This window comes from Triturus cristatus, chromosome 3_2 (genome assembly GCF_964204655.1).
Source record: "Triturus cristatus chromosome 3_2, aTriCri1.1, whole genome shotgun sequence".
NCBI lineage: Eukaryota > Metazoa > Chordata > Amphibia > Caudata > Salamandridae > Triturus > Triturus cristatus.
In genome coordinates, this window is record NC_140584.1 from 216,117,770 (window position 1) to 216,144,347 (window position 26,578).

The 26,578-nt window shown below is 40.3% G+C and overlaps 1 protein-coding gene across 1 annotated transcript in view; it reads left to right on the forward strand.

Annotated features, from left to right (window-relative positions):
* THSD7B (thrombospondin type 1 domain containing 7B) overlaps positions 1-26,578 on the forward strand; it is a 2,208,177-nt gene that overhangs the window by 1,955,714 nt on the left and 225,885 nt on the right. The window contains exon 18 of the mRNA XM_085647534.1: positions 10,624-10,777. Within this exon, the coding sequence (XP_085503660.1) occupies positions 10,624-10,777 (154 nt within the window). The remainder of the gene's footprint in view (positions 1-10,623; positions 10,778-26,578) is intronic.

Genomic DNA, 26,578 nt, shown 5'->3' on the forward strand with positions numbered 1-26,578 from the left:
ACATACAGCCTAGTTTTTTTTCTAGAATGGTATGAAACAGCCAATCAGTTCTTTTTGTTTTGAAAAAAATATGTATGCCTCCATTTCCAAACTGTCTTTCTTTTCATATTGCCATTCTACTGAAAGACACCTCCTGAGTGCATCCAGTTCTCCTTTGAAGATGTTCACAGTGTGGATTGTAGGGCACAGCTATGTCTTCTGGAGTGAAAAGTTTGCAGAGAAAACAGGTATGGTGAGAGACCTTGCTTTGCCAAATGTAGACATTAAATGGATTGGTCAGAGAGGGTTAAAGTGGCACCAATTGATGCCATTGGTGAAATCCTTCATTCAAATCCAACACCCTGACCTCATAATAGTGCACTGTGGTGGCAATGACCTAGGCACTTTGACTGGGGTAGGTCTGGAAATGCTTATGAAGGACACCTTTGCACAACTGTTTACACTTTTCCCTAAAACTGCCTTTGTGTTTTCCAACATATGCCAAAGGCAAAAATGGAACTGGTCCAATCATTTCTGTCCGCAGATTGACAAAGCAAGAAAGCACGTCAACAAATCTGTTTCTGCTTTCCTCCGTGACTATGGTATGGGTGCCATTTACCACAACAACTTGCGTTATGACATGCAAGACATTTATAGAGGAGATGGTGTGCACTTCAATGATGAAGGGAACAGAGTCTTCCTCTTGAACCTTAGACTCTGCATCGGTACTTACTTGTAGGTACCACTAAAAAAATGACTTCATAAACACAACAGCTCTTTTTAGAGCTCCCTAATTTCTAAACTCTTAATTCGTCATTTCATTTATTCATTTTTATTTTTTTTAACCGTACGCTTACCGTAAGCTTACCGTACGAGTACCCCGTGATTTTTTAAAAAATCAATAAATGTTTTTTTTGTACTTTTCTGTCCTTCTTTGACCCCCTTACAAATGTTAGGGGGTCTGTAACTCTCCTCCTTGCCCCCTTTTCTTGTTTTCACTCTTTTTTTTTCAGAGTGAAACACAGAAAATGGCGGCCGCCGCTTCCTGGTTTCGGCCGATTCGAATGTTTACTAAGATCTAAGAGCCAATCAGAATCGCGCTCGCGCACGCCACCGTACGCTTACGGTAAGCGTACGGTAAGCGTACCGTAAGCGGGCTCAGATATATATATTGATTTAAAGGCTATTTTCTCAGAATCTACTGAACGGATTTACACCAAACCTACAAAAGGCACTTCCTTGACCTAGGGACTACCTCTCTGCCAAATTTTGAGTAATTCTGTTCAGCCGTTCGGGCTGTAGCTCGTTCTAAAGGTCCTATGGAAAAATGCATGGGAAAAACGCGTTTTGGGACCCCCCTTTTATCTCAGCCCCCGCTTGACGGATCCCCCCGAGACTTTCAGGGTAGGAGCGGAGCGTAGCGCCCCACCTATTTTGAGAAATTCGCGAGGATTCGTCGACCGGCGCCAAAGTTATTCAAAATAGAATGTTGAGGTTTTCCTATGGAAACGTGGTCCTAACTATAACTACCTACTGGCGACCGCCAGTAGGTAATATATATATATATATATATATATATTTATATATGTATACACTAGCTGCGGCCTGTGGAGGGAGTTCCATGGGCGGAAAGGCGGAGCGGGGGCGGGGCAGCGTGGGGGGTACTAAAAACCGGAATATGGATAATTGGAGGTAAGTAATTAAATAAATAAAACGAATTCCGTAGCACGCCCTGCACCGCAAATTGCAATGCAGCACGCGCTACAAAATTCGTTTTATTTATTTAATTGTTTACTTACCTCCAATTATCCATTTTCCGGTTTTTAGAACCCCCCACTCTGCCCCTCCCCCGCCCCACCTTTTCGCCCCACGGAACTCCCTCCACGGGCCGCGGCTGGTATACACATATATACATACATATATACATATATAATACATATGTATATATATATATATATATATATATATATATATATATATATATATATATATATATATATATATATATATATGTATATTATCTACTGGCGGTCGCCAGTAGATAGTTATAGTTAGGACCGTGTTTCCATAGGAAATCCGCAACATTCTATTTGGAATAACTTTGGCGCCGGTTGTCGAATCCTCGCAAAATTTTCAAAATAGGTGGGGCGCTCCGCTCTGGTCCTACCCTGAAAGTCTCGGGGGGATTCGTCAAGCGGGGGCTGAGAAAAAAGGGGGGTCCCAAAACGCGTTTTCCCCATGCAATTTTCCATAGGGACCTTTAGTCCAAGGTACAGCCCAAACGGCTGAACAGAATTACTTGAAGTTTGGCAAAGAGGTAGTCCTCAGTTCAGGCATGTGCCTTTTGCACATATGGTGTCAATCTGTTCAGTAGTTCCTGAGAAAATCAAAAGTAAAATCATATACATATCTGGGCGGAGCCTAACCACACATCTCATCGTGAGATCTGATTGGCTGTCAGTACTTCATCCAAGAAGTGTTGGCAGCCATCTTGGGACCAATATACATGATAGCACCTCATTAAAAAGCATTGCAGTTAATAGAAGGTTTTAAGACTTTAGTTACATTATAAATCATTTGTTGATAGTACCATACTCCTTTTAGGAATTGTGGTGTGTTCTAAGGTGATTTTACCATGTGAAAAAGCCTTCTGCTGTGATATCACGAACCATGTTTGAGAAAAGACCGGCATCGCGCCGGAGGCCACGCCCCCTCCTTGCAGCACTCTGCAAACGCGCCCCCTGGCCAGTTGTAAGTTGAGGAATTAATTCCCCTTCAATACTGAGGGTCCCTGAGGGCCAACTAGCCCAACAGGTATCTCCAGTATGCGCCAGGGAGCTGCGTTGCAGACAGGTGTTCTGAGGCCAGGCCCCTTTTTACACCTCCATGCAACGCAGCTCTGTGGCGCTTACTGGAGGTACCTAGTGGGCTAGTTTGACCCTAGGGACCCTTAGGATTCAAGGGGAAATAATCTCTCAACTCAGAACGGCCACAGGCCCTGTGGCACGTTTTTAAGTTGGGGAAATAATTCCCTTTCAATCCTGAGGGACCCTGAGGTCCAACTAGCCCACCAGGTGCTTCCAGTAAGCACCACTGCTCTGCGTTGCAGAGAGGTGGTGCAGGCCGTGCCACTTTTTACACCTCTCTGCAACGCAGCTCTGTGGCGCTTACTGGAGGTACCTAGGTCTAGTTGGACCCTAGGGACCCTCAGGATTCAAGGGGACTTAATCTCACAACTTAAAACGGCTACAGGGCGTGTTTACACAGTGGGGATGGGGCATGAGGTGACGTGTTCAAACACGCACTGTGGTGCGCTTTAAGAGGTAGTTTTAATCCCCTGCCCTATTATATACTAGGGGCTTACAGAGGAGGTCATGCTAATCACAGGGGGACCCCAACACATAGTGTGCCCTAGTGTATGTAGGTGTTTTCACTGTATTCTGAGTGTCTTTTAACATAGCACTGGCTCTAGGACTGATTAGTCAGACTCAGTTACCACCAGTATCCGTCTGAAAAAGTTGAGGGTACGGGATGATTTTGCAACAAGGCTTGTTTCTGCTCTTCTGTTTGTTCTTTCTGCATGTTATACTTCTTCCTGCCCTTTTCTTCGTCTTTGAGGACTTCTGTTGCTTCTTTCTGCATTTCTTTTTCTTCTTTCTGTGCGTTTTTCCTTCTTTCTTCACATGTCCTATCTCTGTAGGCATAGCTAGAAATTAGCATTTAAAAAACCTTTGAAATTCACTGAAAAAAACATAGGTTTCAGGCAGGTTATAGCTAGGAATTTGAATTTAAAAAACCTTAGAAATTCACTGAAAAAACCATAGGTTTCAGGGGCGTTATACTTAGCTGGTCTTTTCACTCGTACAAAACCATAGAAATTCCCCCGTTATAGTTAGTTCAGCTAACTATAACTTGCGCGCCCGCAATGCACTGCTGATGACGTCACATATTACATCACTCATGACACTTTATTTCAGTGAATATATATAAACCAAAAGCTAAAGTGATGAGTGAGGTCGTGGTTAGGTATTATAATAAGATGTTAAGATTGTTAAAAAGAGAAAACAAGAATTTACTAACAAAAAACAAGGGTTAATGTGACATACTATAGGTATTGAAATGAGATGAGTGCCATAACTGAAGGTCGTGCTCCCATCATGTACTGCTTAGGACCTCACATATTACATCACTCATGACTTGTTAAATTTCATTTTATTCCAGACTCCAAATTCCACACTATATCTAGTTTTTTTCAAACTTATTTACAATTTACAATGTGATATTCACTACAATTTCCCAATATTTTAGAAAAGTAATATACGTAAAAATAAAGTACTCACCCAATTCACCCCAAAAATGATGCTTATTATTTTTTTAACTAAAAGAATTAACTCTAATATAGTAATAAAAGTTTTTAAAATCTATTAGAAACTATTAAATAGAAAATTAAAATGTAAATCAATCATATAATGAAACATACACATTTATTCATAATTAATATCTCTATAAAAAAAGACTATCCAGGCAATTTCTCAAACAACCCCATGAACTGAAAAAATAATATATTAAACAAATGGTCAATATTAAGCAATTGAAAAATATAATGAAATAATTATTTTGTAAATCATTAATAAAACGTCATAAAAAGCTCTACCACTTACCTCCAATGAGACCAACTCAAAAAATATAAAATATGTAAAAAAATATGTAAATGAAAACAATAATTTGGTAGATCTTTCTACACTAGATTATAACATAAATATACATAAATTAGAATGCTTTAACCCCTTCAGTGCCCATGACGAGCTGGACTCGTCATGGGCCGCGGTTGCGCTGTGCCCATGACGAGTCCAGCTCGTCATAGACCCCGCCCGCTAATGCAACGGCCGGCACAGGGCGGGGAAAGGGGCGGGCACTGAAGGGGTTAATCAATATTCTATAACATAATAATTTATTAAGCAATATAACATCAATTTTCATATATATTGTTAAAAATCTTAAGATTTTCTTTCAATATTCTGTTCCCCGATATTCTGGTACTCACAAAATTCTGAGCGCGATATCCTGGTCAAATGATATACTGGAGTTGATGCCTTTTGAATGTGTTATTCTGTTCTCTGCCACCCCTCAGTAATGACCATTGCTGTTCACGTTTGCTACCCTTGCTAGGTTTCATCACATATTCAGAAGCAAGGTAGCAATTAGCCAAGCACCACGCCCCCAACCCCCCATTGTTCAAATCTCACCTAAAATCACACAGCAGGCACATGAAGGACTTTATTACCTTAATGTGAACAACATGGCTCCAAATCCCAGGTACCTGACAAAGCGCAAAAACCACAATGGCCGTGTTACACACCACTACATGCACTCCTAAAACACACTCATAAGAAGTAGCAGAAACTTAGCACACCATCACATGCGCAACATCACATCATAAGAAGGCGGCATAGAGTGTGCTGTATATATAGAAAAAACACACGAGTCAAACAATGGACAGTCAACCTCGAATCAAAAGAAACAAATTAAAAATAAATAAGGCACACCCGTGCATAGAAAACAACACAAAAAATCTTCCAAAATCCGATTCACTTTAAGCTCACATTAACTCATACAAACCATTTTGAAGCGTAACTCTGTAGAAACGTTCTACTTACACCATGAAGGATGACTGTGGCCTTTTCAGATCTATAGAAAAAGGAATGTTGGTTGGGGATATAGAAATGCAAAATGCAAAAAAAATTAGCATAACACACAGGCAACGGAGAATGTGCACCTCTTGTTGTGTCCAACATCTATCGCACTATTTCTATTTCGGGGTTTTGTTTCGTTGTGTATATCTGTGAACCCCTATCATTGTGTATTGCACGGTTTAGAGTGCAGACAGAAATTCGGTCATGGCTAGGGATCAACAACAGAGAAATACATTTAAGGGTAGGGTTGGAAAACTGAGGCCTGGCAGTTACATACTGGAAATAATTCAGAATCCTCATTAAAACTGTGGACGAAGTGTACATCCCTTTGCCAGCTCTCTCTGCTACAGTGACAATGAGGCAGCCTACCCTTAGGGCTTGCTTTGCTGTACTGTCATGTTGTCAGATTGGTCTTAAGATACTTGAAAAAGGCGGCCATTTTGAGTCTTGGGAGTAGAGAGGCAGTCTACTCTCTTTGACATATATCTCTGCATTTCTATTCATGTGCTGGCACATATGATATCTCTGTCACATTAAAACTGGCAAGAGAACTGGAAGGCGGGACCCAGACCATGTCAGATCAGAAAGTGATGAGGTGTTTTTGCTGCCTTGGGTGGCCAATTTAAATTGACATTTCAGCTCGGCTCAGCCTACGGGACAGTGTTGTTTGATGGGAGGAGTTGGGCTTGCTCTTTTCAGTTGGATTCAAGGACGCGAGATCTATTGTTTTACTGTATTTACTATGACAGTCTTAACAGCATCTGTAAAACAAATAGAGTGGAAGCTTCAAAGACGACAAAGATCGTGCAGATCGTGTGCAAAAAAGGAAGAACGTCATGGTCTATTCTGTTAGTAAACACTGCTCTAAATTGTTTAAAGAGTTAATTTATGGTTACATCCCTGTTCTCGTGGCGAGTGTATGCAATTCCTGATATAATACATCGCCTCACTTTAATTTTATTTCGATTTAACACTGCAGATTCCCAGAAGGATACACAGCCTTATTTTATTGGCTACATATGAGGAAGGCATTAAAAGGGCTAGAGTTACTTGCTCTAAAATATATTTGTTTTGTGTGTATTTGCATTTTGTTTTGTAAAGCGCCATGTTCGCCCTGAGGGTACCTTGGTCCTGCAAAATGTGTGAAATCCTGGATCACTGAAAGAGATGGATAGTCGTTAGTTGGAAGAGAAGAGGACTTTTTTAATGTGTTCTAAAGCTGCCTTACCTTTCAGATTAAGAGGCACTACATTCCAGCTTTTGGTTGTCACTCTCTGAAAGTTGTGATCCCCAGAGGTAGCCAGACAGTATCTTGGAACTGCCAGAAGCTCTAATTGGCTGACCGCAGGGAATATGGTAGATTATGAATAACAATCTAGAAGTAAGAGGGAAGTGTACAGCAGCGCAGCAGTGGCCCGTTGTTAAGGACGAAGGAGCCCCGCCTTCTGTATTTTTCTGATGCATGAACAGTGTCTGCCAGGCTGAGCAATTGTCAGCCTGACAATGTTATATTTGGGTCAGGCATCCAAGCTCGGTGCATGTGCTATATGTGCAGGCCATGGCTGCCTCAGCCAAAATGTATCAGGCTGAAGGTTTCACAGTCTGGTGAGTGTGACATCCTTTTCTGTGAGCCTCTCCCTCATGACAAGGTGGAGCGTTACTGATAGTCTTGGACCTGGGTGCTTCATTTTTCAGCCCTGAAAGGCCCAGGGCTGTGTGTCCATCAGTGATGCTCATCACAAAGTGTAGTGGGGCCAGCAAGTCTCACTGACCCGTCCCACTTTCCTCCTCGCATTGGCTGACCTTTAACAAAGTCAGCCAATGAGAGAAGGTGGCAAAGCCATTTTCCCCATTCTTTCCTTCAGGAAGCACCACAGGCTTCCCTCCTGCCACCTGAGATATGGTTCGGTAAGTTTTTCTTCTGCTTTTGGGTGCTGCGTGACTGTGTGTATGTATGCATGAATGTTTGTGCTCTTGTGCGTGCATGCTTTGAATAGATGTGTGTATGTGTATGTGCTGGGTTTGAGTTTGTGTGTAAAAGAGAGTGTGCATGTGTGTGTGCCCTCTGCACCCCTGCAGCACTTTTCGGGCCACCACTGGTGTAGACTGGAGTAAAGTCCTTTGTGGCACAACAGTTTAAAAGTAATGCTGTGCTTAGCTAGAAACCAGTGTAGAGATCTCGGATATAGATGAGATATACAAAAAAAACATAAAAACATAATTAACACTGTCCATTGTATTGAAATGAAAACAGGGATTTTGAGTAATCCAGACTAAACAGAGATTTGCAGTTGTAGCAACTCTCTGCTCATAAATAACAAGCATTAGCAAAGCAATTGTTTTTACTGTGCCAGTGCTGCATTTTTAAATTGTGCTGGCAGTGGCAAATCAAGTAGCGGTGACCGGACAGCTTGAATAGTTCTTTTTAATAGTTCAAAGAAACCATCACGTTGCACGTCAATGCAACATGGACACCATCTTTGAAATATAAAAAAATTACGTCCGGCTACCTCAGAAGGTTATTTTCAATACTTTCAAAAATAGTTTCAAAATTGTGTCTACAGCCAGCATGATGGCTATCTTCTAACTATAGAAAAAAATCAATTCCAAGATGGTGACTACATCCATTAGCTTTACAAATACCGGCACAGTTTAAAAGCATCTGGTATTGGCAAAGCCAATAACAGCAAGCCTTGGATGATGGGGGAGAAGCGGTGGAATATTACAGAGGGAAAGAAATGAAAGAGATGGGGCGAGAAAGGCAGAGGATGGGAGGGAGATTATGACACTAAGGCAGTAGCAGTGCTCGGATTCAGAAAATGAGGGTTACACACGAGATGACTGGAAGATGGGCACAGGTTAAGGAATGAAGAAAAGATGAGCAGGAGAGAGAAAGACGCAGGACATATAAGCACACAGTGTTAAACAGCGAATGTTTAGGGGAGGGGGGCAAGGAAAAAATATGTACCCATTGTGCATGGTATTGCCTGTGAAATGCCTGGAATTCACAGTTACATAATTTCTTATGAGAATCTGTGAGAGCCGCAGCTTTCTTGGAATTCTCTGTGAATTCCACAAAAAATTGGAATTTTGCCCCAAATTGAAGTGTAAGCCTACTGGAGTAAATTTCAGATTTCCTAGGAACCATCATTTAATTCACATTCCCCAGTATTTTACAATTTTAGACAAGATACTCAGAGTCATTTAAGGCATGGGCAAAGTGAACGGTGGCCCAGGGCGAATGTATGACGTTACAACGCATACACTTACAACGCATGCCTTTACAATGCAGCTTTTACATCGCAACATCCTTTACGACGCATACATTTACATCGCATGCCATTACAACGAAGTTTTTAAAACTACATTTACAACGCATTCCATTACATCGCATTATACCTTTACAACGTATACCATTACAACGCATACCATTACATTGCATTTAAGGTAAGTTTTGGATAGTGTAGGGGTAACAATTACTCTTCTAACTCCAGGGGGTGCAACATTAGGGTAAGTGTTGGATAGTGTAGGGGTACTATGCGTTGTAATGGTATGTGTTGTAATGACATGCGATGTAATGCCTGCGTTGTAGTGACATGCTTTGTAGTGTCATGCGTTATTGTGACATGCAATGTAATGGCTGCGTTGTAGTGACATGCGTTGTAAAGAATGTTGCGATGTAATGACTGCGTTGTAAATGTAGTCTGATGTAATGACTGCGTTGTAAAGGTTGTTTCCCCCCAGGACCCCAGCCTTCTGGGGGGGCCTTGATAGAGCCAGCTCTGTCCTGTAGAGTCTAGTCCTGATGTTCTCCATTAGTTCTTAAAGATTGTTTTAAATTTAATTATCCTTTAATCTATTTTTAATGTGGGTGATGTGTGATATTCTTTTATATACATTTTGCAGAGAAATGTTGTGTTTATGTTGCATGCAGCATCCATAAAAAACTTGTATTTTAGATCAAAACAGGACTTCATATAGGCGGAATCGGAGGGTGTCGCAATTATTTGCAGTAATATTCAGAAGCTGCTGATGTGTTAAAATATTGAAAAAAGGCCACTATCCCAGAATATTAGATGTAAAACACATTTAAAGTTTGGATGAGTGTGCGTGTGCACTGCTAGTTACCAGGGCAAAGAGGGCATGACAGAGATGAAATTGGATAAATTCAAATTTCTCCTGAACAAGGGCCCCTAAAATACATTTGGCCCAGGGCCCCCAAAATCATTAGGCAGCCGCGGTCCGTGCAGGTACCAGTGGTGGGGTCATGTAAGGGGGGATTCCGAGGGACGATGCCAAGGGGAAATTAAATAAATAACTAATTTTAACTCAGCATCGTCCCTCGGAATATCCCCTCACACGGCCCCACCGCTGTTCCCTGCACGGATCGCGGCTGTCTTTAGGATGTCCCTGAAGCTACCACTCAAAAGAATACTTTGTTCTGAGATGATAATTGTTTATTGAGAAACCGCATTATTATTAAGTTCGATTCACGGTTGTTCAGTTCTAATATGAAAGAATAGTGTAACTACTCGTTTCAACATAATAGAAAAAACACACTGTTTTTCACAAACTAGGGTGCCAGATATGACCAGAGGCTGATTTATGAATCTTATAGAAGTGACTTGTGTAGTGATTATTGTAAAGAACATTGGACTCATTAGGTTTGCATAAAACCGAGATAAAGATATATAAACATTGCAAGGTCAAACATACCGATATAAATTACATATATTTTGTCTATATACTGGGACATTTTTGTACCCTCGTCTTCTATACGTGTTAGTTTGATGCTCTTTTAAGTAGAATAATGTCCGACATAAAGTATAGAGGTAAATTGTGTGGTAATCGATCTCTAGGTGAATACTTTTTCATTGATATTTATATACAAAAATGTACCTCCAAATCACGCGCTTTATTTGATCATTGCTGCTACCTTATTTTTCTTCAGGTGCATAAATTACACTGAGGGTGGAGAGAGAGAGGCTGGGGACAACTCACTATGCAACCAATATGAAATGCCACCAGAAACTCAAAACTGCACACTTTTCTGCCCAGGCGAATGTGTAATGTCTGAATGGGGACAATGGAGCGCATGCCCAGTGGTAAGTTAGTTACGTTTTTCCAATATTATAGACGCTATATGCCCTTCTTTTATCACGTTTACCTGTTTTAAAAAAAAGTTTCTTTACTTTATTTAAATTCGTGTTAATTGGTAATGGCGGTTTAGCTTGAACACATGTATGTAATATTGGTAATTAGAATATTGGAATGTGAAGCACTCCATTGCAGACAATGGAGTGCTCCGTGCTTGTACGGGCCGGTAAAGGCCAGCAGAGCAACATTCCAATGTTGTTTAAACAAAGGCCTCTCGGATTCCGTGGGGATTTAAATCCCCTCGGGCTCCGAGAGGCCTTTGTTTAATTTGTTAGAACATTCTGCACTCTAGTGGCAGAATGTTCTAATAGCCTTATAGCCCTGCGTAGCTGGGCTATACCGGCTATTAAATATTAAAGTCCTGCTCCCTTGTTAAAGGCCCTCGCCTTTGGCTCGGGCCTTTAACGCTGGAGCGGGCCTTTAATAGACGGTATAGCCCGCTACGGCGGTCTATAAGGCTATATTATAAGATAAAAAACACATGTGACAGGAAAGAACAGAAGGCATGAGGGAGACAGTTTATAATCGCTCGACTATTTTGCTATTTGGATAGATATATTGTTTTGCACAATTACAAAAAAGTATTAAAATCAATTTCCATTTTCTGTTTGGAAAATTGTTCCTTATGGTACACTCATTAGACCAGTTGAGGTTGGCTACTGTTACTCCCTTCTATCTCTTCCCATAAAAGCATTCTGCAGTGTATTCCAGCCTGCGCTGGTATCTAATAATGTGGAAAGCGAGTTCAAGAAATGCTTGCAACAGAACCGATGAAGAAGTATGTCTATAGGTGCACAAGCTGTTTATAGTAATTTCATCATTTGGAAAACTCTCCCACAATAACAGTGAATGAAAAAATATTGCACAATTATTTATTTTCTGTTATTATTAGGGACCATTACATGGCTTTACATCGGACAGGGGTTCAATACCACCAAACGCTCTACATCAGAAAATGATTGCATGATTACAGGTAATAGGAAGGATTGAAAGTGAGGATATGAAAGAGCAAGAGGATGGAGAGCAGTTTGTAGCAAACAAGTCCACAGAGAAAAACAAATCAGGGAGCATCTGATGCTTTGCCATGATTTAAAGGGCCCCCTTTCAAGTAGGCAGTTGCGGCTGGCCAAGATGAGAGCGGTGGGGTGGGTGAGAGAGGAGAAGTCGACATACAACGGGATAAGTTAAATTACATTTTTTTTTAAAACACTCGGTGATGCGGCGAGGGCAAGGCAAGTGTTTTTTTTTTACTTTAAATTATTAAGTTCTATGTCGACTTCCCTGATCCCCGCCTGACCGCTCTTACCTGTGCTGGCCGCCACTGCAAGTAGGGCCGATGCACAACATCAGCATTCCCTCGCCCACAATTATTGATACTGTGGGTATTGGTAGCTTTATAATTCAGGAATATCACAGTATTGCAAAGTGTCCCGGGGGGTGCCATGAAAAGTGGGGCATCAGTGAAGGAATAGAGACTACCACAGCTGTTTTCCGATCTAGAGATTGCACCAAGATTTGCCCAGTTTCTTGTCCCAGAACATAGAAGTGCAGGTTTCATGCGCTATCTTTAAATCCAGTTTACCCAGAAAATAAAGAGTTTCGCGAAACAAGGGGCCCTTGCACAAAAGCATTATGAGTACAGGAAGTAGCACTATAGGAGTACTCTTTTATGTACTCTTGCAAGCATTTGTTTTGGAGTCAATTCAAAAAGGCATTTAAGAGTATGTTAAAGAGTACTAGAGAAGTACTACTTCATGTATGCCAAAAGGCCTTTGTGAGTCGGCTTCATAGCACGCAAATCATAGAATCTTGTGTACATCCCACTCCCTAGTGGCAAAATATAACTTAGTGTTCTGCCATGCATTGACTATTCAAACAGGTGCGGCCGGCTCAGGTAACAGTGGTGGGCAGGACAGGGTGGGGGTCGAAGTCGACAGACGACAGGATAGGGAAAGTAAAATAAAAAAATAAATAAAACCACTTACTTTGCGCTCGCCGCAATGCCTCGGCAAGTGCAAAGTAAAAGGTTTTTTTTTTTTATATTTTACTTTCCCTATACCGTTGTCTTTTGACTTCCCTCCTCCCCCGCCCTGCCTCACCCCCACTGCCGTTACCTGTGCCAGCCGCGTCTGCTTTCAAATAAAGTTAATTCTTTGCAAAAGGAAGCATTACCTTAATATGTTCATAAGTGAATCTTCGAGAGAGATGGTAAGTAATAAAGAAGGCATAGCGTGGACAATCTGTAAGGATTGTCAAGATGGTGGTAAACATTGCCGATGCAGACAAGTACAAAGCCATGATCCACACGTGTAGACAGTCTCTGAAGAAGTACAGAAGATTAGGTAAGCAATTAAACGTCACCAACCAAGACATGCACATTGGGCAATATATCTGATAGATTATATGTGGTTGAATATTGTGAGAAGGACATGAAAGAACAGGAGGGGTTATTCAGTTTGTTGGGAGTTGTGTTCTGAAGGTCACGTGCCCAAAATAAGGATTCACATTACAGACTTCAAGATATGATGTACTGAATGCTGCATTGTTTAACACAAATGTCTTATAGGATGATGTTCGAAAACCACTACATATAAATCTCACATTATAGAAGGAATATGATCATTACAAAATTTGGGGCAATATTTTGTATGTGAAGTACTTCTGCTAAAACAAAAAGCCATAATTCAAGATATGATTAGCCAGGCACGAGAGTGATGATATAAAGAACATCCTTATAGAACAGGCAGTGGATAAATGGAAAAGAACAACATCCTCCAGGCACCCTTAGGTCTGAAAGTGAAAACATACTTTTCAACACCTTGACGGAAGGGGTCTTGAGGTGCAAACCAATGATTTTATAATAGTTCCTTGCCTCACCTTCAAGTAGTATGGGCCAAGACCAAGATGTACTTTCAGGAACATTTGGGTTGGGACAAGAGCACAATAAATGAAATAGCAATAAAACAAAGAAATAAAGACTGTAAGGGCCAGGCACAGATCAGAAGTGGAAATGTCCTAGCTACTGATCACAAACTAAAAGTCATCATCCTGAGTGGCACAGCACTCTTTTTTAAACAAGATTTTAGTTGTACTTTAAAGAATTTGAATCATTTTGAACATAACAGTAAACTTTACAGTACAAGGGTTATCACCATCACAATAGCTACAGGTATAGTTCATCATATTAGATGCACAATTTCTTCATGAAATTGACATACTGGGTTGGTTATGGTTGAGTTTATGCTGTTTGGTTGCCATGTCCAGCGTCATGAAAAACCTATGTAGGTTGGCGTCAGGTCCCCTCATCAATTTGGCTTGTGTACTGTTGTGTGCTGTTGTCAGATTCTATGACTTCAGCAACTACTCAACAACTCATAGTGTGCCATCTAGCAAGTCCATACTGTATCATACTTTAGTCCAGAACTATATCCTAATGTGTACTTGAAGTTAAAGTGCATTTCTTCAACCTTCTGGGGATTGGAAGGGTTGGTGGCTGACTTCATGTTTGCAAGGGGGATAAGAGAGATGTTTCCCAGTTTGTTCAAAACCCAGACTGTTTGTCCTATGTGTTAATACTGCATTCAGAACAGTCAGTAAATGTATTGGATCTACAGCACAAAGAAGGATGTTATCTGCAGACAGTGAAGTATGTTCATCTCAGTTTGTGCACCACTCCCATCCCCTTATCAAGTGACCCTTGTTACTCATTCAGCCAATGTTTCAACCACCAATGCTAATACAATTGGGACTAGGGTGCAGCCCTACCTCACTCCGCTGTTTTTTTGGAAATGTCCTTGATTGAATGTTATGTACCTGACCATCACCTGTGGGACATTGTGCAGAAGCTTTACACATGGCAGGAAATAATTTCCGAATCCCATCTTTCCCAATGCTGCAAATAAAAGGGGAAAGATATTTAGCCACAGTGGCTCTCCAAACATCTTGAGCTTAATGCTAATCTTTTGGACCTTGCCCAGACTGGTATTTGGCCTGGGACAGTCACCAAACTAGTGACTGTTTACATCCTGAATGATTTGAGAATGGGTGTGGGTGAAGGATGATCCATCTGCTTTATCCTAATTTACCTCTCCATGGCCCTTGACATGATTGATCATTCCATTTTGATTGACTGTCAGGCAGAGGCCGGCCTTAGAGGAACAGTGCTTGCCTGCTTCTCTCTCTCTTCATGTCCAGTTGTAGCCAACCCTTGATGTTGGCTCTTTTTAGGTCCAAATCTAACAAAGTTTGTTGTTGAGTTCCACAGGACTCCTCTTTGTCCCCGATACTATTTCAAATGTATATCAACATCATTCATTTGTTTAGACTTGAATGTATGTCTTATGATGATGATACTCTACTCCTCTTTACACTAGACCATCATTATGAGGAAATCCAGCCATTCCACCCTGCTGAGTTAGCAATCCAGTCATTGATGAGCAGAAATATGCTCAAAATAAATGCTAACAAAACAGAGGTATGGATTTGTGATCCTGACCATCTGTGGAATGGTAATGTCTTTGCCTTTTTATGTAGTGCAACATTTGGGCTTTAAGACTTATAAACAACTCTCCCTAGAACCTTAAATTATTCTGTGGTATCGGCAGGTTCCTTTCAGTTGAAGCCTTTAAGCAAAGCACCCAAAACTCTGCTTGGCTTCTATGACCAAACCCTTCATCAAATTCCCGGCTTTGCAAACATGAATAAACTTTCTGTGGCACTTCATAGCATTTCAGACCCTTTTACATTTAATTTAAAAAATAACATCCAGACTTTTGTGTGATATCGGATTGGGCAATCAGTTCAGTAAAGTAATGAATCGACTTTTCTTTATTTACTGTTGTTTACTGTCTGTTGTTTCTGGTTTCACAAGCGCCAAGAAGCCTTATTTAGGTGCAGACTGTGCTTATAAATATCCACCTTTGCCCTGGATGGAGTTACCAATGTCCACAGTATTAGAAACTCCAGAGTGGCCAGCATTAGGCTGCAATATGCCTGACTCGTAAAAAGCCCCATAGTCATCGCCGGAGACTTCCACTAAGTGGAGGCTGCATTGGATACTGGGTGGTCATGATTGACCTCATGAATTGAACACAGGTGAAAATTGTATTTCTAAAGAGGTGCTTAAACATGTAATTATTTTACTTGACCTCACATCTGGTATGTTAGGTGTCAGAATTCTTAAGAAGTCTACTACCACTCTGAGGGTCCCCTGGTATTAGGCATAGATTGAAAGAAAACAGAGCAGACTGCAGCTGCTAATTCAGATCAGCTAAATGTTGAATAGCTTCTTTTCAGCAGTTTTCTATAGATATGTGTGTATATTTAAAACCTAACTTAAATATGAAAGTGAACATATACAAATAGTTAAAAATTATATTTTAAATTAAATACTCAAAAGGTTTGTATGTATATAAATATACACACATATAAAAAATATAAATATAACATATATATTTTTATATATATATATATGTATATATATATATATATATAGATAAATAAAAACAATATTTTAAACAATTATAAATTTACAAGAAAAACATTACCAGAAAATAAATTAAATAAATATATACTAAAGAACAATATAAATATTTCCTAAAATAATATATTCAACAACAAAACAAATACAATCAAGCAACATAAAGAACAATTACTTTAAATCTAGTGTAAGCAACATTAGGGAAAGTGTTGGACTTTGAAGGGGTTAAATTTGTTATTCCTACTCTAATTTAAGCAACAGTAGAGAAAGTGTTGGACTTTTGAGGGGTTATAATTACTATTCCCAATCCCTCCTAAGAAACAGAAGGGGAAATTGACTTTGAAAGTGTCATAATTACTATTCCCAGCCCAGTCTAGGCAGCAGTAGGGAAAGTGTTGGACTTCAGAGGACATATACTATTCCAACTCATAATAATTCTTTAGAAAACATTTCAGTACCTAATGACAGAATAATATTTAATATGATTGTATAAAGAAAAGACATATGATACTAACAAAAAAATTCAAAACATTTCCCCCCCAAAAAATAAAGCTTTACATTAAATAAAGTTAAATTGACTTCCCTCCCTACAAACCAAAAAAAACATGAACACCAAAACAAAATTTAAACAAAATGAAGTAATAAATCAGGCAAATTAATATATTACCAAAAAAAACAAATTAAAATTGAAGAAATAATAAACAAAAATACATTTTGCAAATAAAATTAAAAAACATAGCAATAACAACCTATACATACACAACTAATAATTTCATAGTGAATAACCAATTAAAAATGTACATAATTGACTACCAATTAATCAATTAATAAAAATAACAATTTATTTAGAAACTATATAATTTCAATAACTTCCCACCCTTACAAGAATTAAACAAATAAATATAATACCTATTAAACAATTTAAATATTTGTTAATCAATTAAATATTTAATTATCATTAAAATTTAATTAATTGTAATCGAATTACCATCTCACCCAATTCCACTACATACCTAATAACTCACTATTATTATATACATTATCAAAAATATAAAAAATTAAATATTCTTTAAAATTAGCAATTTAAATGTAAATAAATAAAATAAACAATTAGACAGTTTATATAATTATTAATAAAATAAATATAAATTGTGCAATAAAATTTGATTAACAATAAAGGAATTATGATTTAATTCACTTCCCACCCTACTGGCCTACATACTCAGCAACACACTACTACTTTAGAAATTCCTACTAGAATTTATTTTTCTAAAATACACATTTAAAAAACAAAATATATTTTAAAAACTATCGACAAATATTTGTACAATACTAACACAAAAATGAATATACCAAATAATATTTATGAAATTACTGAAAAATGAAATTCATTACAACTGTCTTATTATAAATGATATTAAATCCAATAATGTTCTTTAAAAGAAATTATACACCATCAAAATTATATACTTACCTTGGATATTCTGTTCCACTATAATTTTTGATATGATATTCAAGCAACACATAATTTGTAAATCAATATTGTGTGATTCAACGTGGAAGTGAGTTCCATAAAGAGAGTGTATGTCTCAAGAATGCCCAATCACAGCATTCTGTTTCTGTTTAGGTGAATAAAGCTGTCTGTCAGGTCTGCATCTGTTCTAGGGTGCAGATATGAATGAAGTTGCCATTCATCATAGACTAATAGATAATATACAAATTATTGAAGGAGATTTGGGTTTGAATGAGAAGTCGGTGCAGAATATTTTTAAAATAGATTTTAGCATGGTAGAACTCGAGGGGTAGCCACAACAAGCTAGCTGCTTGGTTTAGAACAGATATGATAGGCTAGTTTACTGAGGATTTTGGAGCAATAGGTTATAGTGACTGTCCCACATTTTCTGCGTTTATACTCTGTGCTATGTTCCGATTGTGCCCTGCTCACTCTAAACCTCAGATGGAATTTTAGTGGCTAATCCTGTAATTTATACCTTATTATGTTTAAATGACATGTCTAGCCTTTCATATTTATACTTGTTTGAATTTCCCCATGTATTTCATGCAATACTCCATCACTAAGTACCAAAGACCTGCTGCAGGTGATTTTTTTTAATGAATTCTCTTTCTTGATGTGTGACTTACTTTAAAGGCTGATTGAGTTGGAGCTTCTGGATCAGTCCACATAAGGGTCCATATCCACCCTCTCTCTTACTTACAATCATGACAAATCACAATAGCATGAAAGCATTTGGATAATTCAATAAACTAAATGTCAGATACTTTGATTTGCAGAGTGCAGTTCATCACTCACGAGGGTATCCAGGTGCTGTTCATAGGCACGGGGAAATGAAGGGCCTTATTACGACTTTAGTGGTCTTCCAGCGGTGCCACCACTGCTCCAACCACCGTGGTGTACCTGCCCGCTGGATTTGAAGTTTAATCATGGCCGGGCGGACAGCTCTGCCGTGGTCTCATGGCAGTGGGCTGTTAGGCTCATAGCAGAGCTTAACATGCAGCTGGCTGCCATGACAGTGTCTTCAGCATTCTCCTGCAAGGTGTGGCATGCATAACATCCTGGGCAGGGGTGCCATTCCAGGGGCCCCAACATGTGCACTCCTGCATGCACCCACAGACCCACAAGCAGCATGGAGGCCTGTTGCATCTCCACCACCCTTTTCACGGCAGGCTCACCGCCATGAGAGGGGACGCAGAAAGGTAACTCATAATATGCTTGGTAGTGCCACATCGGCACGATCAGCATATTGCAGCTCTCTGACCCCTGCATGACCGACGTGGGATCCTGTCTCCCCTAGTGGACACAGCAGTCCTGTGACAGAAGACCACCTAACTCATAATACTGCCGGTGGATCCTCAGTGCGACGATGGTCGGACAGCACCCGCAAGTATGGTGGACAACTCGTAATAAGGCCCTAAGTGATTTTCTCAGAATCACAGGATGTTGAGGAGATGCCGAGACTGGAACCTGGATCCCCAGCTCCAAAGTTGGCATCCATTATGCCACATCCTCCCCACTGAAAGAGAATATTTAAATGACACTAGCATTATACACTATTAAAATACAATCTGAAGTGAGCATTACGGATTTATACTGTCACAGTCTTGTAGTTTGCTTAGAATGAAATGGGTGATTCCTTGATGGTTCATTCTAAATATATGCACTCTGGTGATGGTTTAATCCTTGCATACCCTTGCTCTGTTGCCTATGTGATTAAGAGGTTAGCATTATCAGTTAGTGAAATGATCTATTAGAGATTACATTGAACTAGAACTGCAACTATAATTACCATAACAAAGATTATAAACGACTATTCAATCAGCCTCCTAAAAAATGTCATAAATGTTCCAGGCTTTGCTAAATACCAACATACCACAGAAAAAGCACACTCTGCTTTTTATAAGTTGGTTATAGTTTAGCTTTTTGCAAAATTTAATGAAATCCCACAAAGGCTGCCGTATTGCTTCTCAAACTGCAGCATTTGTGCTTTGTAATTTTCAGAACATTGGCAGGTGAGAGGCAAATCGATAGAGCACCCCTCCTCTTCTCCCGTCTGTGTTTCACTGAAGGAGGAGACATTTCCCAGATATTGTCGTCATTTGATATTTTCTTTCACTTACTGAACTGTAGTGCTAGAGAAACATTTCTTCCAGTTAATGTACATGCATATAGATAGCAATGCTCCCTGCCTGCTGTCCAGGGACCTGGGACATGCCTGCCTGTGTGATAAGCTCCGAATTAATGCAAACTTCATAGGTAGCAAAAATGAGGAGTTTGCCCTCCTGGGGTGGCTTTGAAGTTGCTGCAGACCTATGCTTGAGAAAGCTGGTGCCTGTATATTCTTAAGAGGAGTCAGTACATTCTGTTCGTATAAAAAACCCGCAGCGCAGCATACACTGTATGCATAAAAAGAAGGGGCGCGTTTTACAGCCATTGCGGTCCCAGTGATTGCTAAACGGTGAAGTGGAAACGGACAGTGATTTGTCTCCTGTGCGATGGAGCTGCCAAATAAATGCCTTTCATTATCTGCTTCCACCTCCCGCGCTCTGATATTGTCTGCTTCCGCGCGCCTTTGCCTCGACGTCAAGTGCCGTGATGCCGTACATTGGCGTTAGGGGAGTGCGCGAGCTATCAGATGTGAAGGTCAGGAGGAGTAGACGGCACACAAACGCAACGGGTGCCCAGAGGCAGTTTATTTGCTCTGTTTTTATGTCTGATGCGCCAACATATTCTCATGGATTTTTCATGGACGGAGGCCCGTACGTGGATTAAGAGTTCAGACGTTCAGCACCAGTACCTGCTGACGTCAACACCTCCAATGGAACTCAAACAGTCTTCTATCTATCGAAAACGGTAGGATTTTTAGAGAGACAGTGTGAGATTTACTCAACAGTTCACAGCTCTTCTAAGAAACTGCGATTATAGGAAACTATTACCCCACCTGTGTTTGCCAATCTTTGTGTCTACGTCAGAGGCAATAAGACGTGAGTAATCCCTACTGAGACTTGACCTTCCCTATCCTAATTTAGTTTCATTTTGTAGCATTCCACCCAGGATTTATCTTTCTTGCAAGCAATTTCCTTTTCAAGTATGCAATGTACACATGTCCGATACATTGCACAGTCATAACATAAGATTATTGTTTATTTTATTAAAGAATTGTGCTTCTTGCTGTGTACTTTTCTACTTAAATTAAATAGAGATACAACTTCCTTTTTCCACTCAAACTTTTAACTGTGCAAGAAAGATAATTTTATATACACACAGAACTAGATGCTAAAACGCAAGCTCGCTGTATAACAGTTTGAAGAATATATTAGGTAGGGAAATAAAACTTACATTGTAGATAAATTACTAGTGTTTGCCTTTGACAGACAACCCACAGAAGAAGATCCGCAGGTGAAATAACTCCCACTGTCGACATACATGCACACGTGCACGTACACACATATGTAACACACACAAACATGCCAGACACTCACACCTTTAACTTACACATAGACAGACACACAAATATATGTACGAACTATGGGAAGACATTTACGCAAGCATATGCACTCAAAGGGGCATAATTTCAAGGGCAGTATCACCGCTTTAGCGGCACTTTTTGTCGCTAAAGCGGCGATATTCTTATCGCCCTATTAACAAGGCGGTGCTAACATGCATCAGCGCATGTTAGTAGCCGATTTTCTTACGCTATGCATCTTAGCGATGTACATCGCTAATGAGATGCAAACTAGGCGTTCCTTACTTAATTGACAAACCTCGCAAACACAACTTTGCTGTATTATCAACGCTGCCCCGGACCCGCGTAGTGATGAGAAAAGGCACGCTAAGCCCCCATTAACGCATGATCCTAACGCCTGAATAAAACCTGACTTACCATTATTGCCTATGGGAGGTGGATTGTATGGTTAAGTACATACTCCCCTATTACCAAGCTTTTCATTAGCGCTGTGAAATCATCGCTGGATTTCACATGCTAATGAGGATTATCGCAGTCCATCGCTGGATTGTACTTTGCCTGTTAGCAAAGCATTGCTAATATGCCGCTAACATGGCGATGTAATTCAGCGATAGAGGGCGATAATGTAAAACGCGCTAAGCGCGTTTTGCGATATTTATCGCAGTTTGTAGATAATATGCCCCAAAGAGTCCAGTCATAGATACGCTTATGCTAACCATTTGGAAATTCCCACCATGCTGCTAGATCATCCTACCTAAGAATTTTACTACCCAGAAATATGTAAATAGGCCATGTTATCCTAACACATATACACACATTTACTAAAAACATTCAACACTCACGTACATCCTCATATCAGATTTTTTTCAGGGCTCAGTTCCAATTTTTCATGTAAAGTGCACAGTACACAGCGACGGCCCGTATAGGGCGTGTTACCGGGGCGGTGACGTGGGGCAGAGCAGGGGCAGGGTGGGGGGTTGCAAAATGCGCCATACGGCCGATTGCAGGTAAGTTACGAAAAAAATAAAGAAAACAAATTGTGTTGCACGCGCTGCATCGCATTTGGCGATGCTGCGCGCGCAACGAAATTCGGTTTTTTTTTTCCGTAACTTACCTGCAATCGGCCGTATGCCGCATTTTGCAACCCCCCACCCTGCCCCTCCTCCGCCCCACGTCACCGCCCCGGTAACACGCCCTATACGGGCCGTCGCTGACAGTACATCAACTTTTAAGTGAAAAACTCTACTTCACTGAAAGTGGTTCGGCTGCATCTGGGCCACCTCGTGGTATTAGCTGTGTTAGTTTGCCAGTCTTGCCTCAACAATACATTTTGGAGCAATGGTGTGGTGCCCTGAAAAGACAAGGGGCCTGGGGAGTAATGTTTTCTCCAATTCCCTTTCCTGATAGACCTCCAAACACAGACACAAACACCCACACACACAGACACATACACCTGCCTACACACTCTCAAATATACTTAGACACAAGGATGTATACAACCTGAGATTCCCTATATGCAAAACTGTGCTCACATACACATCACGCAGACAGCACAAAGAATGAAAGTCATATAACTACTGTTGTGCATTTTTAACACAAGGTAGAGGCAATTCAAGTTGAAAAACTTGTTTTTAAATAATATTAGAACAAGACATTATTTACATTTTGCTACAAGAGGATAACATAATTTCTATGCAATCTGGGGAAGGATTATCATAGGCAAAGATTTTGGTGACACCAGTTTTTCATCAGACGTCCTCAAAGAGATAATTCGCATACACATTTTACAGAACGAGGGTGTTTGTGTTTTGCTACATCTGGGCATAATTGGGGGATTTGTTTGTGTAGAAACATTAGGGCTAATCATTCTCCCAAATAGGGTGGCATTTGGCAATACTGTTTTTGTGTTTGTGGAGTCCCCCAATTGCCTGTGCAGAGGGACAAGATAATGGGCATACTACAGATCCAATGAAAACGCATGTGGATCCAGCGGTGACTTTTCAATTGATTTAGTCAGGAAGGGAAACACAACGTTTGACATAGACATAGAAAAAAACAAAGAGCTCAGTTATCATTGAAAAGTAAATAAAAAAAAACCCACTTCCCAGCCAGCCAACAAAGCATGAAACCATCTAGCACTGGTCTGGATCTCTTGAAAAGCTTCTCAATATATAAATTCATCAATTATTATTCACTGTTTCTACTTTACTGTATACCATAACGTCATGTAAATGTATACAGAGGTCACCATAGGCTGTATATTCATATCAAAGTCGGAAAAACGTTCTAATGCTTTCCTTAATTACAGAGGCATAATCGAAATGGCAACCTGTGCTTAAATTAAAAGATCCTGATCTCAATTTGCTTTGAGGTCTTTATGCCAGCCAAAAAAGAGAACATTGCATGACCTCCTCTATGAATTTCAAACTGGGGTTGGAAATCAAGTTTATGTAGAATTTTATAATCATTTAGTGATTTTAATAAGCGATTTCTAAAATTAGATAAGGCTTCAGAATGATGTTCATATGCAAAGCATTGAGAATGGCATTCATTTTTGGACGCTTGAGAAAAACAGTGCTATGGTCCTGATTCCAAGTTGGTCAGAGGTTGAGGTGCAATTTATCTCACCCAATAAAATCCGACTTCCAGAGGTTCAGATTTTTTGGGGTGTGATAAGTAGCATCTATTCTGAGCGGCATATTTATCAATTTCTCACGCAACGCAAAATGCCTTGCTGTGCTGTACTGCGTGAAAGGGAGAGGACAGTAACGCACCATATTTAACGTTATATGGTGCATTCCTGTCTTCATCCTTGTGCTGGAGCACTTTTAGCTGCCAAACGCAAGCATTCTTACGTCATGGTGCAAGGGTATCTGTGTTGCAGGCAAGATAGTTTTTGTGCAGGAAGGGAAACATTAGAGTGAAAAAACCAAACAATCATCTGAGGCTTTTTCCTCTTTCTGTGTGTGTTGCAGAAAACAGCACATGTAGAATGAGGAAGAAAGTAGGGGAGATAAAAATATTTCTCCTTGTTGCTCCTTCCCCGGTGAGGTGTAGCGTTTGGACGGATTCATAGGTCTACCACTCGTGGAAAATCTGGGAATGTGCCCAAATTCATAGGTGTATGCATGGGAACACCCACACTCCACCCATGGAACGCCTCCCTAGGGCAGAGTAACGCAAGGTAGCAACTTGCACCGCCTTGCGTTACTCCAAATTTACCAAGCACCGCAGTGCCATGCAAGGTGCACTTGCATGGCTTATTAATTGAGTTTAGTGTTGCCTTGCTCTTGTGTGACGCGAGGGCAGCACTCCACTTTGATACAGCTGGCCCTGACTTTTCAGGGAATAAAATGTGGATTTTGGGGTGATAAGAATGGCTTGATAAATACTGTATTGTTTTCCCCTGTTATATACCGGCAGATTTGACATGTCAAAATTCATCAAAAGGTAAAGAATTTTATGTACTCAGTAATTATTAGGTTTGGTAAATACCCCCACCTTAGAATTTAGACTGATTCGGTATCAAGGCATGTGCCTTTCTATAGTGTAGGTCAGACAACTATAACAAACACAGCATGACGTGGTTACGAAATCAGTAGGTGGAAGAGGTTAATAAGGTGAATGATCTCTGCAAAGTTGGCATCATTTCTGAATGTCTTGTTTCTGGTGGCAGGGTGGTCATTCAGTGCAGCATGTGTGCAGAATGTGTTTGTCACTGGATACACAGCATTATTTGGTTAGTTACCTCTGAATGTGCAAGTATTTTAAATTGATTTGAACAGCTGTCGTACTTCAGAGGAGTCAGCAAAATGACATTATAATCCAGCTGATGCAGTGATAGGAAATTATGATTAGGAAGGGATGTGATGCTTACTGAAAGACTGTACAGAATTTTTGTAGGCATGAGTTTGGTTGATATTTGCTTAGGTGGTTGATATCTTAGTCGAGAGGAAAACTTGACATACAGCTTTACCTTGCCCATACATTGGAGTCACGTTTAAAAGTTCGAGGCTGTGTTTTAGAGCTGCTAGGAGGCTACATTATAAGGGTAAATATTTGGAAGACAATTTCAATCTTTTGAGAGCATATATTTTCATTATATTTAGTTACAGTTGTTACTTTAGTTAAATAATCACAGGATGAACAGATACATACATAACATGCAAGATGAAATGTAGGTTATTCTCTCATTAAGCACATAAGTGAATAACCTATGCCTGCCTGTTTCCACAAAATCCATAGCACATTTTTGAAGACATACATATGGAAAGGAATTTTGAGTTAATCTGCCTATAATGTTCCTTCATAGGTGAGCATATAAACATTGTAGCTTTCACAAATTTCAGTAAAGCATCTTTGATAACAAAAAAGAATGTTGCACTTTTTTGCACATGGATTTCTAATAATTATTCTGAAATCACGCTCTTGTTACGCCCTGCTGTTGAATAACATTACCTTAATCCACTCACCTATATCAATTCTGCTTTAGGGGCTGATTATGATGTTGGGTGTATGCATCAGTCTGGAACCGCCCGACCTTAGGCCGGCAGTTCCGAACTCAGGATTAGGATGCAACCAACCGTAGTGCGGTCGCAAACATCCATTTTCCAATCGAAGCCTGTGCGGCTGGAGGAAAAGGCCTGCAGCACAAGCTTCCATTGAAAAATGGATGTTTGTGAACCTCCCTGCACCATGTGCAGGCACCATGCGGTGCCTGCTACGAGGTGCAGGGATGTTTAGGGGAGCACCATAGGTGCCTCCCTGTCCCCCTAGCAGAGGGCCAGGTGAAGGGCAACCCCTGCTAGAGGCCCCCAAAGTCATTTTCCAACAGCCTTTCCAATGTCGGAAAGGCTGACATGGAAAGGATACTGGAAAATGACATTGTGATCCTGACGGTGGAGCCGCCGTAATTGAGGGATCATGCGCATTTCTCATGTTCAGACGGGCTCCTTGAGTTCCCTTCGCCCGATGCCTCAAATGCAGCAGGCGGATTGCAGGAGCAAATGTCGGTGGGACCGACACCTACGTTCCGTGGGTCCCACCAACATCATAATCAGACCCCAAATTTTAAAAGTCACCAAACCCTTTGCAAGACTGTTGTCAACTAACCTTACTATAATGAGGATATGCATAAACAGTGGGGTCTACCAAGAACTGATTTTGTATGTGGGATGCAGTATAGAAACCACCAAACTGGAAATCAAAACTCTACATTCCACAAGTACCTTGTCAGAAAGAGGAATGTGCACCTCAACTAATGATTTGTATGGTGTGCTGACCTAATC